Source organism: Arachis duranensis, chromosome 10, assembly GCF_000817695.3.
Source record: "Arachis duranensis cultivar V14167 chromosome 10, aradu.V14167.gnm2.J7QH, whole genome shotgun sequence".
Taxonomy (NCBI): Eukaryota; Viridiplantae; Streptophyta; class Magnoliopsida; order Fabales; family Fabaceae; genus Arachis; species Arachis duranensis.
Genome location: NC_029781.3, coordinates 95359173 through 95374641, shown reverse-complemented (window position 1 = coordinate 95374641; position 15469 = coordinate 95359173). Strand labels below are relative to the sequence as shown.

General features: G+C 35.3%; 1 protein-coding gene and 1 pseudogene across 1 annotated transcript; both read left to right on the top strand.

The window, feature by feature from the left end:
- Positions 1-6137: 6137 nt before the first annotated feature.
- Positions 6138-7821, top strand: LOC107471294 (uncharacterized). Its single transcript, XM_016090740.1, has 4 exons — positions 6138-6774; positions 6877-6972; positions 7139-7248; positions 7348-7821. The coding sequence occupies exons 1-4, from the start codon at positions 6138-6140 to the stop codon at positions 7819-7821; spliced, it is 1317 nt and encodes a 438-aa protein (XP_015946226.1).
- Positions 7822-10473: 2652 nt separating this feature from the next.
- On the top strand, positions 10474-14876 carry LOC107471295 (homeobox-leucine zipper protein REVOLUTA-like; annotated as a pseudogene).
- The last annotated feature ends 593 nt before the right edge of the window (positions 14877-15469 follow it).

The following is a 15469-nucleotide window of genomic DNA, read 5'->3' as shown; positions in this document are numbered from 1 at the left end:
CAATAATAAATATATTTGATAAAATAACTTTAAAAATATGAAAATATCATAACAAACATAAATATAAAATTATATTAAATTTTTTAATTTTGATAAATAAAAACTTTAAGAATGTGCAATAAATAATTAGAAATGGCTTTATCTATTTTTGGATTTTTTTTTCAATTCAATCCAATTCTTACAACTATCTATAAAACAATAAAAATTAACTTTTAAAAAATAATTTTTACAAAATAATAATATTTATATGTTTTTAATTAAGTAAGGGGCCAAAGGTCCATTATAATATTATATTTAATAAATTAAATTAAAATTAATTTTTAATAAATATATTTAATAAAATAATTTTAAAATTTTAAACATATCATAATAGACATAAATATAAAAATTTAAATTTAAAAATTAATTAATATATAAAATTGTTCATACCCTGACCCAATAATAAAGGCCCAGGTCCAAAAGAAAGGCTTAGTCCAAAGGATTGAGCCTTACTACGCACCGACCTAGTGTCAAGAAGTCGGTATTGACTACGACTTGTCCTAAAGAAGTCGGACATGAGATTAGCTGGCAGGTAAGCACTCATTCAAATGAGTGACCGCTCCTTGATTCTGCATCTCAGTCTCACTCGAGTCTCGTCTCAATCACACTGCCGGCGTCTCGTCGTTCGTCAGTCTTGTTGCCGTCTCAACGTCTAGCGGCCTTCCCTGGTATCCTTGTCGTCAGCAGCAGAAGCAACTAGTGGGGTTGTCGCTTTCTTCGTCGCCTTCCGTGGGATCGTCGTCGCTCATCGTTTTCTGGTTTGGGATCCTTGACCTCTCCGAGTCGCCGTGGACCGTTGGTGAGTCCCTGCATCATCGCTTCCCCTGTTCTCTTTTCTCCAGATTTCCCTTCTCCCTGTATTTTTCCATGTTGCTAAATTGCTAATCAATTAATTTTCCTTGTTGCTGATCTAAATGTTGCTGTAAATCGTGACTGAACTAGGATTTGTTGAATTTGTTGCTGATTATCATGACTGAAAGATGAATTCGTTGCTGTCATGCTGAAATAATCGCTTAGCCAAATTTTTTTGTTACTGTAGATCATCTTTGGAGTTAAACTTTTTGTTGCTGAAAATTATCTTAGTTGAAACTTTGGAGTTAAACTTTGGGACAATAGAATTCACAGTCTCGGACTAATAAAGGGTAAGCTATCTATGCGGCAGATATGCTAAAATCTCAGCCAACTATATAACCAAAAAACTTGCAACTCCAGATTGAAGCACTAGTATACAAGTTCCATTCCCAATAACCTAAAAGACAGACTGGATCTTTCTATTCCTATGACTTGACCCAGAACCTCTATCTTTTAAGAGACTGAACCTATATTTGTAATATGATACTGTAATATATATATATATGTATCTTTTTAATTATGTAACGGAAGCACCAAAATTTCTCACGACAAGATAGAGTTTTTTCTTCCAACCAATGTATAATAATATACCAAATAATAAAAACATGTAATGAAGAATCACGGCAAGACTAAAAACATAACCAAATTCTTCTTCCAATGAAGTTTCCTCAAAAAAATAAAAACCCTAATCAAAATTCGTAATTTTCTCGGACACAGCTACACCAAGCAGCAGCAAAAACCAAAAAATAAATAAATAAAATTTGAAAATAATACTATTTGTTCTTCTTCTCTTGATTAATACATTGATTTATATTTAAGAATTGGTTTCGTTCTTCATCCTACGGATTAGAGTATATTAGAAAATAACACTAATCTAAATTGAATTCTTTTGAATCTTGAAAAACTTAATTAATTGGAATTAAAATTTGAAACCCTTTTCTTGCAATTCTTCAATTATCTGGATTTAATATGATATGTGATATATAATCAGATTATTTCTGGGTTCTTGGGGATTATGTGGCTTATAAATCAGAATTTGAGCTTAATCTTTTAACACTATTGAGTGATCAAGGAATTGACGGTTGGTTGGGCTAGAATATATTGAATTACTAAGGAATTGGAATTCAGTCACTTAAGATTTTCCATAAACTAAATCTTTGCATGATCAAGGTAGTTGACAATGATTGTCAATCTAGAAATCTAAATATCTCTAAAGCCTTAACTCTCTTCTCACCTTACTTTCTCACATGTTTTTTGGTTGCATTCTTTAATTCACTGTCTTCTATGCTATTTGATATTCAAAACTCTTAATTTTCACTTGTCTAACTAGAATAATTAATTAAATATTACTTGCTTAGTCTATTAATCCTCGTGGGATCGATACTCACTTATCATGGTGTAAATTCTGCATCGCAGATGCAGTCACCATTCGACAATACACGACGTGTTACATCTTGTTGTTGATTGGGGGTTACCTGATGACAGACAAGTCAAACAATTAGGTCCATATCAGGTGGCTGCCATTATTAGAGGACTTCGAGAGGTGTCGCAGTCTATCTTGGGGATCCACTGTGCTTTCATGGAAGTACAAGTCGTTATGCTTTGTAGCACATCGATCTACCACTGACATTACTAGATGCACGCCGCTACTAATCTTGTGGATGTACCACAAATTTTCAGAGTGCCCACCTGATAGGGAAATTTAAAGGTTTCCAATGGCCATGAGGTATATATTTTGATATACAATTTTGTCTTTTCTATTTAATTTAACTTTATCTTGCATAAAATAATGTTTGTTATTGTTGCACATGTCCACAGGTTGATAGATATGGCCCAGTAGATTAGGGACTAGTTTGACCAGAAAGTCCTTCGATCACGTCTTATGTTGGATTGGTTTAAATTGCATGAGGTACGCGACGTTGTTTTATTTAGTTGTCTCTAAACGATATGTTTTTCTGTGACCAATGCGAAACTCCACACCACCATTTATATTATAATCGTCCCTACCCATATTGAAAAATGGAGTTTTCTTATGCATCGCATCCATATCTAATGTATGATAGTGATTGGGTATAGCTGATAACTCTGGAATTGGTTGCTAGACAGGCAGAAGATACCGAACTAAAGCACCAACCAGAATTTCTGGTACAAACTCCTCATTATCATCATCCTCAAAAGAACCACTATCATTGCTATCGGCAACATGCTCCTCATCGGACTCCTCACCATCCATGTCCATATCTACCATTGGACAGGCAAAGTGCAGCAGTGGTACTGTAAGAGGTGGGTCATCTTGGACAAAATTCGAGTGGTCAGAACTACCACCAACATCACCAACCTCTACAGAAAGCTTCATCGCTTGTTCCGCCGTGATTCTACCGTGGACATCAAACATGTGGCGCTAGACAAGATAGACAAAACCAAAATACTCAATTTTTCGTCGGTGCTAAAAACCTATACCCAACTCTTCCAACCTCTTTGATCCCGTTAGGACCGAGGTTTGTTAATATTAGACTCTTTAGATCAGACAAAGAATTTAGTCTCTGAATGCACAACAAAATAGAATTATCACACTAAAATATAACCCCAATGTCACTGTTTATCATATGACAATTAGGATACACACTTACAATAACATATCTACTACCACTAGACATTTTTACTAAATTTATTGAAGAAAGGGAGGAGAAGACGAAGAAGTGAAATGTTTGTGGAGAATACAAATAGTTGCAAATCATTTTATAGTTGTTCAAAATTTGTCGTACTTTATCTTGTTTACAGTGCAAACGAGTTAATTTTTTTAGGAAAAGTACAGGTAACTAACAACATTTTTAAACAATGTGTGAACAATGTATTAATAGGGTTAAAAGAGTAAATTAATCTTAAATTTAATTAGTAGCATTAAATTAGAGTGTAGTGTATTTTTATTTAATTGGTGGTTGTTCATGTTGTTCAAGATGATCATTGTTTACCTAGCACTCCCCATTTTTTTAATATCTCGTTTACTATGTAAATAAAATAAGCTTGTGCACATCTCGTTTACAATATAAACAAGATACGTGTTGATTGTTGTCTTTCATGTATCACGTGTGCAAATATGATACGTGCAACTAGAGACGTGACTTATTTCGTTTACAATATATACGACATATGTACAAACTTATTTCGTTTACACAATGAACAAGATAAATAAAGAAATACAAATTAGTAAATAGACTAAAAATTACTTATACCCGTGAATAAAATTTTAAATTATTTATTTAAAAAATTCCTTCTTTTCAAATTATTTATTTAGATGCTATCATTTTGCCACTGTAGTGCTTTTTTTTTATCCTGACTGAAAGGTTCGTATCTGAAAAACGTTTTTAACAAGAAAAATATCAATCCATAAATTGTTTACTATACAAGAGACGCTTAAATTGAACACAAATTTGCAGCCGAGGCCTGGGTTAGATGGCCACTTTGTGTGCCTCCCATAGAGCTGCACCGAGTTCAAGTCCTCATGGAGGAATATAGAACCATTTATGTGTACTCCCATGTAGTGTGTGTGAGTGAGTTGTGTGGGTGTGTAATACATGGGTGTATAGATGTAATGCCTAGGATTGGGGGTTGTCCAATCCACTTGACCAAAAAAAACAAAAAAATTAAACACAAATTTTATCTCTTTTTTTTATTTGATAAATTTTTCAATATTTTTTACAAAAACATCAGATATTATTAATATTTTAATTTTATAATAAATAAAAATAATAGTATACGTTATTTCGAAAACCAAATTATTGCATACACATGATTCAATTCCAGATTATTTCCCAATAATTAAGTAACTATTTGATCGAGACCTCTTCACTTCAAACAAAATTTCCTTTTGACCCGTAAACCTTTTTTATATTCTGGTGGGTAATGGAACCTTATTTTATTATTTTTTTTGTTTATAATAATGGATAGATATTGTGCAAACATAGATAAAAAATTTGGTAAATTAGTGTCTCAAATAAGAAAAGATTTGTCTTAAAAAAACCATAAAATCTTTAATATTTTACAAGAATTTATACATTAATTTTGATAACCTTAATATCGGTATACCTTCAAATAAACTCAATAAAAAAAATAAATAAATTTTTTTAACAAATTAAACCTATACATGAGGTTCTTAATTATAAAATTATAAGCACGCAATCCAATATAAATTCCATAGGGATATGTAGATTTTTTTTATCTGTAAAATTGTCTGACTTATATAAATTAAAGCTACGTGTGGATGAACGTCCCCCACTTTTATATATTAATGCTAATTTTCTTATTCAATGTAATGGGCCAGGGAGTACGTACTCTTCATCTAGCGTCCGACGTTCTGTTAGGGTTTCACTGTGCCGCCTCCATGGTTACACATTTCTTTGTCTTTTCTTCGTCAAACTCTTTTCCATCTTCTTCTATTTTTTATTTTTTCTTAATTTCTTTTCCACTTAGCTCCCTAGTTTTCGTTTTCTCTCCCAATTCATTGCTCTTTTAATTCATTCCATTTTCTAATTCACTCATTCCATATATCTTATGTCTCTTTGGAATCATTGAATACCAATTCTGATTTTCTCTACACCATGAGCAACAAATCAGAGACTCAGAACCCTCATATAATTGCTATGACGGTGGAGGGTGCCAGCCTTCAAGTGGCACCCAAAGAAATATGAAACTGCTCTCGTGGAATTGTCGGGGTTTGGGGAGACCCCTGACAATCCACAATCTTAAAGGGATTTGCAAATCCTACTCCCCCGAGGTTGGTTTTATCTGTGAAACAAAAAATCAATCTCGACAAGTTGAAGGAAAACTAAGATCTTGTGGTTTCAAGGAATGGTTTATTGTAGATCTGGATGGATTATCAGGGGGTTTGGCAATGGCATGGAGGGATGGTTGCACTGTTCAGATTTTACAGCATGGTAGATTTTTCATTGCGGCATCAGTTCTGACAGCTGGTTCTAATGATCCCTATGGTGTTCTAGGTGTTTATCTCAGTTCAAATGATCAACATAGAATGGCTCAATTTGCTGAATTAACTTCAGTCACCCAACAGTTCGATGGTAAGGTTGTGTTAATGGGGGATTTTAATGCCATTTCTAATCAATCGGAGAAAGAAGGTGGGGGTGCTAAATCTCCTTCTTCTATTGAAACCTTTAATAGTTTTATTGATGATAATTTCCTGATTGATATTGGTATGTTTTATTGATGATAATTCCCTGATTGATATTGGTATGGTCGGAAGACCATTCACTTGGTCAAATAGACGGAGGGGTGATGAGTTGATACAGGAAAGACTGGACCGATTCCTGGTAGGAGTTGATTGGCAGCAACTCTATCCCAATGCAACGGTTCTTAGACTGTCAGAATCAGGCTCGGATCATGCCCCTCTTATCCTAGACTCTAATCCGAGAACTGAGAGATCTAAACGCCGATTCAAATTCCAAGAAAGATGGTGTTCCAATGATGAAATACGCCAGATTGTTAGAGAGATTTGGCATGAACAGATTGATGGTTCAGCCATGTATATCCTAGCTCAAAAAATAAAGCGTTGTCGACATAAGATTGTCAAATGGCAGCAAGAACACAGATCTAATTCGAAGGTGGAGATTGATTTACTACAGTCGGAATTAGAGGAACTTCGTTTAGCAGGAATTCATGGAGGCGACATCATTTCAGAAATAGAGGACAAACTTGAAAAAGCATTGCAAAATGAGGAATCTTATTGGAAAGATAAGTCTAGAGTCAAATGGCTCAAATCTGGTGATCAGAATACAACTTTCTTCCATCAGAAATTTAGAAATCGAACCAGAAGGAATAGAATTTGGCAACTAACTGGCAATGATGGTGAAGTGGCTACTTCAAATGCTGGTATTGCTTCTGTGGCTGAATCTTATTTCAAGGACATCTTTTCCTCCACTTGTCATGAGAACCCTTAACCTCTGTTTACTGATTTTGAACCTAAAGTTACAGCTCACATGAACCGTAGGCTTCAAAGACCAGTGACTATGGAGGAAGTGAAACGCGCAACATTTAGCATTCATCCTCAAAGTGCTCCAGGAGATGATGGTATGACAGCAAAATTTTTTCAAAGCTTCTGGAACATACTTAGTGGTGATGTGTTTTGAGCAGTTAAATCTTTGGTTTATATTGGAGAAGTTTGGTTTTAACTCCCGATTGATCATGTGGATTCGAGAATTAGTGACAACTGTTTCTTATTCTGTTATTGTGGAAGGACAACCTTATGGTTTCTTCAAACCAAATAGAGGTATTCGACAAGGAGATCCTCTATCTCCCTATCTTTTTCTTTTCTGTGCAGAAGGTCTCTCCTTCTTGCTATACAAGGTAGAACAAAATAGACTAATTCAGGGTCTTCAGATACATAGGTGATGTCCCAAGGTCAACCACCTCCTGTTTGCTGATGATTCCATTTTATTCTGTAAGGCTAATCCTGAAGCATGTTCAAATATCCTGCATTTATTGAATTCTTATGAAAGCATCAGTGGCCAGAGGGTAAATCTTAATAAATCTGCTGTATTCTTTAGCCACAACACTCCGTCCACTACTCGTACACTACTGGCTAACTCTATGAATATTAGTCATATTGGGGCTCAGGATAAATACCTTGGTTTGCCTTCTACAGTCTCTAAATCGAAAAAGGCTTCTTTTAGTATGATCAAAGAAAAGGTTCGGAAAAGAATCCAAGGGTGGAAGCGCAATCTTCTTTCGTCAGGTGGTAGACACATATTGCTTAAGGCAGTGGGAGAAGCTATTCCTATTTATACATTGTCTTGCTTCAAGTTGCCTGATGCTTTAATTTCGGAAATTCACTTTCTACTTTCTCAGTTCTGGTGGGGACAAAAAGGTTCTGAAAGGAGGATGGCTTGGATTAGCTGGGACACTATGACTCGCCCATGAAAAGAAGGAGGCCTTGGATTTAAAGATCTCAGAATCCAAAATCTGGCGCTTTTAGGCAAACAGTTTTGGCGACTTGTAACATAGCCTACTTTCTTATTATCCAAAATCTTAAGAGGTAAATACTTTAGCAATGGTAATGCTATAACGGCAGAAATTGGAGTCTTACCTTCTTGGGGATGGAGAAGCATACTGAAAGGCCAAAAGATTGTTGAAAAAGGTCTTAATTAGGCTGTGGGTACTGGAGAGAATATCCGAACCTTTGAGGATCCTTGGCTGCCTCCTCCGTATCCTTTAATGATTTCTGACATGCCAAATAGACAGGCTATTTCTGAGTTGTTTCCAAGAGTTAAAGATCTAATTACTGAAGATAGAAATTGGAATCAGAATCTCATTCAAGAACTATTTCCCCAAGACGTTGCAAACATGATTTTGTAAGTTAAAATTCAGTAGAGTAGGGGCAAATTGCAATGGGATTTGAACAAATCCAAGCAATATGATACAGCTTCAGGTTACAGAATTGGCTATTTATTTTACCATCCGCCTCTAGAGCTTTGACCTAATTATATGCAACAGAAAAAGTCGTGGATTGATCTATGGAAGTTGAACTTGCCTCACAAAATTAAGCTATTTATTTGGAAAGCTCTCCATGGCCGACTTCCGGTGCTTGCTCAGATTCATCACCGCATCCCATCTATATCACCAATATTCCCTTGCTGTCATGAAGCAACGGAAACAGTCACTCATTGTTTGATCGATTGCTCTAGAAGTAAGGACGTATGGTCTCAGAGTTATCTTCGTGACTGTCTTCCCCCTCAGAGTTCTAACGACTTTTGGACATGGTGGACTGCATCAACAGAGATACTTAACCCGTTGAAGAATGCTGACCGTAATCCTCAATTGCTTGCCATCATTTGCTGGAACTACTGGAAAGCTCGCAACCAGTTGATTTTTGAAGGTTCTACTTCTATGCCGTCTGCCATTCTAGCAAGCTCTGTCAAGTTGTTCCGTGAAATCCAAAGAACTCCCAGTTTAGGTCGTCATCTCCATGAGACAAGCTCTTAGGTGCATTCAATTTGATTTATCATTATTTCTTCTTTAAAATTTTTCTTCGTTTTTTCGACCACGCACCGTTGGATGAATACCTTCAGTGTAGTGTTTTTGGAAAATCCCCACCTTTTATTATGCTGTCTTACTTTTGGACATCTTTATATTTTATTTTTTAATAATTAATGAAATATAACCTATTATCTTTGAAAAAAAAATGTAATGGGCCAGAAAATTAAATATGCGAAATAAAGCACATATAATAAAGATAATAATATGTATCTGTTTGATTAAATAAAAGAAGGATTATGCTTCAAACTTAAGAATATGCTGGACGATGTTCCATCTACAGATTGTGCAAAAATATTAATTAGTATTGCATCGTTGTATAGTACGTGTATAATATATGGTGATTGCTACGGTACCATGATAAATTAATACGTACCGATACGTTTAAAACGTGGACAAATAACAATAAGTATATATTAAAAATATGGACAAATAGTAATAAGCCACGTGAAATTTATTTTCCATATCAGCATTTAATTTTTTTTTTAAATATATATTATATCACCATTTTTACTAATACACCCCTTTTAACTAAATAAAAATAAAAATATTTTTTTAATTTAATTCTATAAAAAGTTTTAAACATTCTTCCTTTATTTGATTAGACAAAAATACCCTTTTAAATTAATCAAATTATAAAATTCAATTAATCTTAATTTTATAGTTTCAAATGATTGAAACAACAAAACAAAAAAATACATTAAAAAAATAAAAAATCAAAATTGTTCTTCATCTTTATTAAACATATTAAAAAAATAAAAAACTAAAATTGTTCTTCATGTGCATTCAAAAATCTTCTCGTTGAGGCCTCTGTCTGAAGGTTTCGTCTTCTTCATCTTCTTCTCTCCTCTTCCTATCTGCTGAGATGCCCTAGCCAATTACCCAACCCAGCAACGTTAGCTCCACACAACGCTAAACGCGAACCCATCCCTCCCATCACCCTCGAGCTCCTCCTTCATCTCTCCGTCATCGATCTCACTACCTCACCTCCGTCCATCTCCCGACGCCGTCGCCGAAACGAGTTCTTCTATATTTAAGTAGTTAAGCCTAATGTTAATTATTCAAATTTTATTAGGTGGATGATGGGGTTCGCATGAAGATTGCAGTCTCACTCGTGTTAAAGATTCATAATACGATCAGCTATACGGTCAAAAATAATGCCATTGAAAATCTTAATAAGCTGAATGATAATCACCATCGTGATGATTATGAATTTCCACAAGATTAGATTTGCAACATAGGATATTTATTATTATTTTTGTTTTTATTATTTTCTTATGGGCATATGAGCCGTCTAGTGACATACGATATTATATTTTGTTTACGTTTGTGTTGGTATTTGTTTGCCGGATTATTTAATTTCTCCATTTGACTATGTATGAATTTATACTCTTTTGGAGATTGAAATTTAGTTCTTTTATACTCTTTTATACTCTTTTGGCCTTAGTATGTTGCATGTCAGTGGTTTTTCTTCAATTGTAGCAATTGGAATGCAACAGAAAGGTTAATCTAGAACCAAGGGGCTTCACTCTTTTTGATTTTGTTTTAGAACCATAAGTAAATGCAAACTCTTTTTGACAGAGTTCCTATCCAAGGCTACGGGGACTGCTGTCGATTGGGTCCAGATGCCTGGGATGAAGGTTGCTGTTCTTTATTTTTTGTTAACTTTTTTTGGTGATCCTAGAAGTGAAATTAATAAATGAGTTAATAATTATTGTATTTGGGGAGATCAGTATTGAGATTTTCTTACGATCATGAGGGCTAAAAGTTTAGTCTGCTAAACTTACGGATTTCGTTTCTTTTTTCTTTGTTGAAAAATATTGTCAGCCTGGTCCGGATTCGGTTGGGATCTTTGCCATTTCACAAAGTTGCAGTGGAGTGGCAGCTCGAGCCTGCGGTCTTGTTAGTTTAGAACCTACAAAGGTAGTGTATCGTCTTGTAAATAAGTGAGTATGATTTGTGATTATTCTTCCATTTCTTTGTATGCAAGTTAAACTCTGCATTCTATTCGAGTTTTGATTTTCTAAGTCCCTAAATTTTTAATAGATTGCGGAGATCCTGAAAGATCGTCCATCTTGGTTTCGGGAGTGTCGGAGCCTAGAGGTTTTCACAATGTTCCCTGCGGGTAATGGAGGGACCATTGAACTTGTGTACACACAGGTGAGAATTCAAATACAACATTTGACCATTCTTTTTGTTTATTACTCTCTTGAGTAAAATTTGATTTTTTTTCAGACATATGCTCCAACGACACTGGCTCCTGCCCGGGATTTCTGGACTCTCAGATACACTACAAGCCTGGAAAATGGCAATCTTGTGGTGAGTTTGCGTTGGACTTACGATAAAACTGTGACTCTCACTTTTAAAGTTCTGCTTTGAAGTGAGATGATGCTTTCATTATTTTGCACTTAATCCATCTGATTCCACTTTTGAAGGTTTGTGAGAGATCTCTATCTGGTTCTGGGAGTGGCCCTAATGCAGTTGCTGCTGCTCAGTTTGTAAGGGCTGAAATGCTTCCTAGCGGCTATTTGATTCGACCATGTGAAGGTGGAGGGTCAATTATTCACATCGTAGACCACCTAAATCTTGAGGTATGACCGACTGCTTTACAATTTGGCATCTGTTTTTCATTTCTTCTTTCACACATTAACATGTTTGTTGTTTTCTTCCAGGCCTGTAGTGTGCCAGAAGTGTTGCGTCCACTTTACGAATCATCAAAAGTGGTGGCCCAAAAAATGACAATTGCAGTAAGTTTATCATAGTTAATCTGTTAAACAATGTGTGTAAATTATCATTGACTAGTGTCATAATTGTGAATAATGTCCAAATATGAACTGCAAATCTTTTTGACGATTTCGTCTGGTATGAGTAAATAATATGGGGAAAATAGATGTTTGACTGTGCGAAGACATAATCTAGAAGTTGTAAGGTTCTGTCTTTATGACATACAGATTGAATATCTCCGTATATTTCCCTCGTTTCCTCTTCTTGTTCATCTATTCATGTCTTTAACCTGTTGTTAGGGAACATACTTTCATGTCATTCCGTATTTTAGAAGATAGTTATTAATTGATGGTTCTTGTGATAGGCACTTAGATATATAAGGCAAATAGCCCAGGAAACAAGTGGTGAAGTGGTATATGGATTGGGTCAGCAGCCTGCTGTTCTTCGAACATTTAGCCAAAGATTGAGCAGGTAGGCAAATAGCATGAATCACTGTTTCTTTGAAACTTATTTCAATCTCCAATTCCATTGTGTTTATTTTGCATCATTCTCTCTTATACGATGTACTCATCCTTGGCTGAAATTGAAATCTCACACCTACAGAGGCTTCAATGATGCTGTGAATGGATTCAATGATGACGGATGGACTGTACTAAACTGTGATGGTGCTGAGGATGTAATTATTGCAGTTAATTCAACCAAGAATTTGAGTGGCACTTCTAATCCTGCTAGTTCCCTTACATTTCTTGGAGGAATTCTCTGTGCAAAAGCTTCTATGTTGCTCCAAGTGAGTCCGAAAATCCAATTGCCTGAAATTCTCTGCAAAAGCTTCTCCTTGCCGGGATATTACTATTAATCTTTTGTGCATGACATGGAGAAGTGAAACTGGCTTTTGAAAAGTTTGATATCAAATATGATCATCGAGGGGAAAGACATTCTTTGATAAAATGTGAACATGGTGATTTGAAATGGATGAAGAGTTCCTTAATATACATTGAATTGTTTTATGACAAGTCTTTTATATTACTTTGTTTTCAGAACGTCCCTCCTGCTGTTTTGGTTCGCTTTCTCAGGGAGCACCGCTCAGAGTGGGCTGATTTCAATGTTGATGCTTATGCTGCCGCATCACTGAAAGCTGGCTCCTATGCTTATCCAGGAATGAGGCCTACAAGATTCACTGGCAGTCAAATAATCATGCCCCTTGGCCATACAATTGAACATGAAGAGGTAATTTGCTTTTTTCATTCCCGGCTACTTGCCACACAATGTCTTTCCTTTTCGGGCCGATAAATGATTTGTACTTTCAAGCAAAATCGCCAACAAGGTTTCATTTTTACTCCAGATGCTGGAAGTTATTCGGCTTGAAGGCCACTCTCTTGCCCAAGAAGATGCTTTTGCTTCTAGGGACATTCATCTCTTACAGGTAATGCGTTCGACTCTTGTTGAAGTTGGAAGTTATTCTAATGCAATTCTCATGCTGATGTTTCTTTTGGCCTTATTTTTTCAGATATGCAGCGGAATTGATGAGAATGCTGTGGGGGCTTGTTCCGAGCTTATATTTGCTCCAATTGACGAAATGTTCCCTGATGATGCTCCATTGGTACCATCTGGCTTCCGCATCATCCCATTGGATTCAAAACCAGTTGAGTATTGATTCTTTTGCATCATCCCCTTCTATTTTTTTTCACTGTTGCTGATGTCGGTCTATGAACCCCTGTATGTTACCATGTTTCAGGGTGATAAAAAGGATGCAACAACTTCTAACAGGACCCTTGACTTGACATTTGGGCTTGAAGTTGGCCCGGCGACTACTCAGGGCGCAGGAGATGCATCATCAAGTCAAAACACCCGATCAGTGTTGACCATCGCGTTCCAGTTTCCTTTTGACAGCAATTTGCAAGATCATGTTGCTGTCATGGCATGACAATATGTCCGTAGTGTGATTTCTTCTGTCCAAAGGGTTGCTATGGCTATATCTCCTGGAATGAACCCTAACGTTGGGTCTAAACTATCTCCTGGTTCTCCAGAAGCCCTTACACTAGCTCACTGGATCTGCCAGAGTTATAGGTAAGTTCATATTTTTGTTAAATGATTCTAGGATTAGACCCATTGAAGCATTATAGTTGGTATTTCTTTTTGGGAAAAAGGCCTAATAGTAATATGTCTCTTCCCAATAACAGTTACTATTTAGGGTCTGACTTGCTGAGATCAGATTCTCTTGTTGGCGACTCGATGTTGAAGAGTTTGTGGCATCATCAGGATGCCATTTTGTGCTGCTCACTGAAGGTATGTATGGTTTTGGTTTCGGTTTTTGTAAGTTTTTCTGATGGCCCTTAAAATGCATACCATGCGACAATTATGTGATATTCTTTTGTGCATTGCAGTCGCTGCCAGTGTTCATCTTTGCGAATCAAGCTGGCCTTGACATGTTGGAAACAACCCTAGTGGCTTTACAAGACATCACATTGGACAAAATTTTTGACGAATCCGGTCGCAAGGCATTGTGTGCAGACTTTGCCAAGTTAATGCAGCAGGTAATTTCCAAATTGAACCAAGTCTAGAATGAATGCATTTGGTTTGCGTTTTCATTTTCCATATGTTTTGTAGGATTTTAAGAAAATAGAGAAAACAGTGAAAATAATAAAAAACCGATTTTTGTTTTCACAGCCTGTTTTTCCTTTTAATTTCTGAAATTTTGAAAATAGAAAACACTTGAAATGAAAAGCAAACTAAATGCACCCTAAGATTTTATTTTTATCGTTTAGTTTTTTTATTTTTATCGTTTAGTTTTTTCTTCGCAAATCTTGAGAATATAATATATGGAAAATAAAAAATAAAAGATGGAAACTATGTTGTTTCACATTGTTATTGCATTTTCTTGTTGCAAACTACACTTCCCTATTAAAAAAATGGTGAATGTGTGTTCTTGTATCAGGGTTATGCTTATCTACCAGCTGGAATATGCATGTCAACAATGGGGAGGCATGTTTCATATGAACAAGCCATAGCATGGAAAGTGCTTGCTGCAGAAGACAACACTGTTCATTGCTTAGCTTTCTCTTTTATAAATTGGTCATTTGTATGATAATGGATCCAATTTGGTGTTTCCCACTTTGAACATTAAAAAAGAATTGAAAGGGGGCAAATATGGAAGTTCCAAATTTTTGTTCATATACTGTAACTCACAGGATCAAGTTTGCATTTAATTCGATTTCATTTATTTCTTATTGTAGTGCAGAGACCAAATTATGTTGTAAATTTTCTTTAGTGCTTTTCTGATAGTTTAAGGAATTTCATGTTTTTCTGACAACTTAGTATTATAATTCATGGCTGATGACTACTAATGTTAGTATCATATGTTTTTGTGACCAACCACTTACCCCTTTTTTTTTTAATTTTCAAATAGATTATTTTTTTGGGTGGGGGAATAAACTTTTTCAAGGTAAAAGAGGTTACAGAATATAAAATTTAGAAACAGAATATTATTGAATACAGAATATTCTTTTTTTTTTCTTTTCTTTTTTCCACTAGGAAATCAATTTGCATCTGATACATGATCATTATCTACAAGGTAATACGCTAATACTTGATTATTAGAAATTATCATCGTGGCACCATGTAACCCGCTAAAGTCATAGATATTACAATACAAATAACTATTTTTTATTTATTCACACTAATCAAAACTAGTTATACAGATTGATTAATTATCATATCCTAATATATAATGTAGTTTTATAAAGTTGCTGCAAATAAAAAACCATACAGCAAAAGCGGAAGGTAGAATTTCTTTGTCAGTGTCCTAAAGATT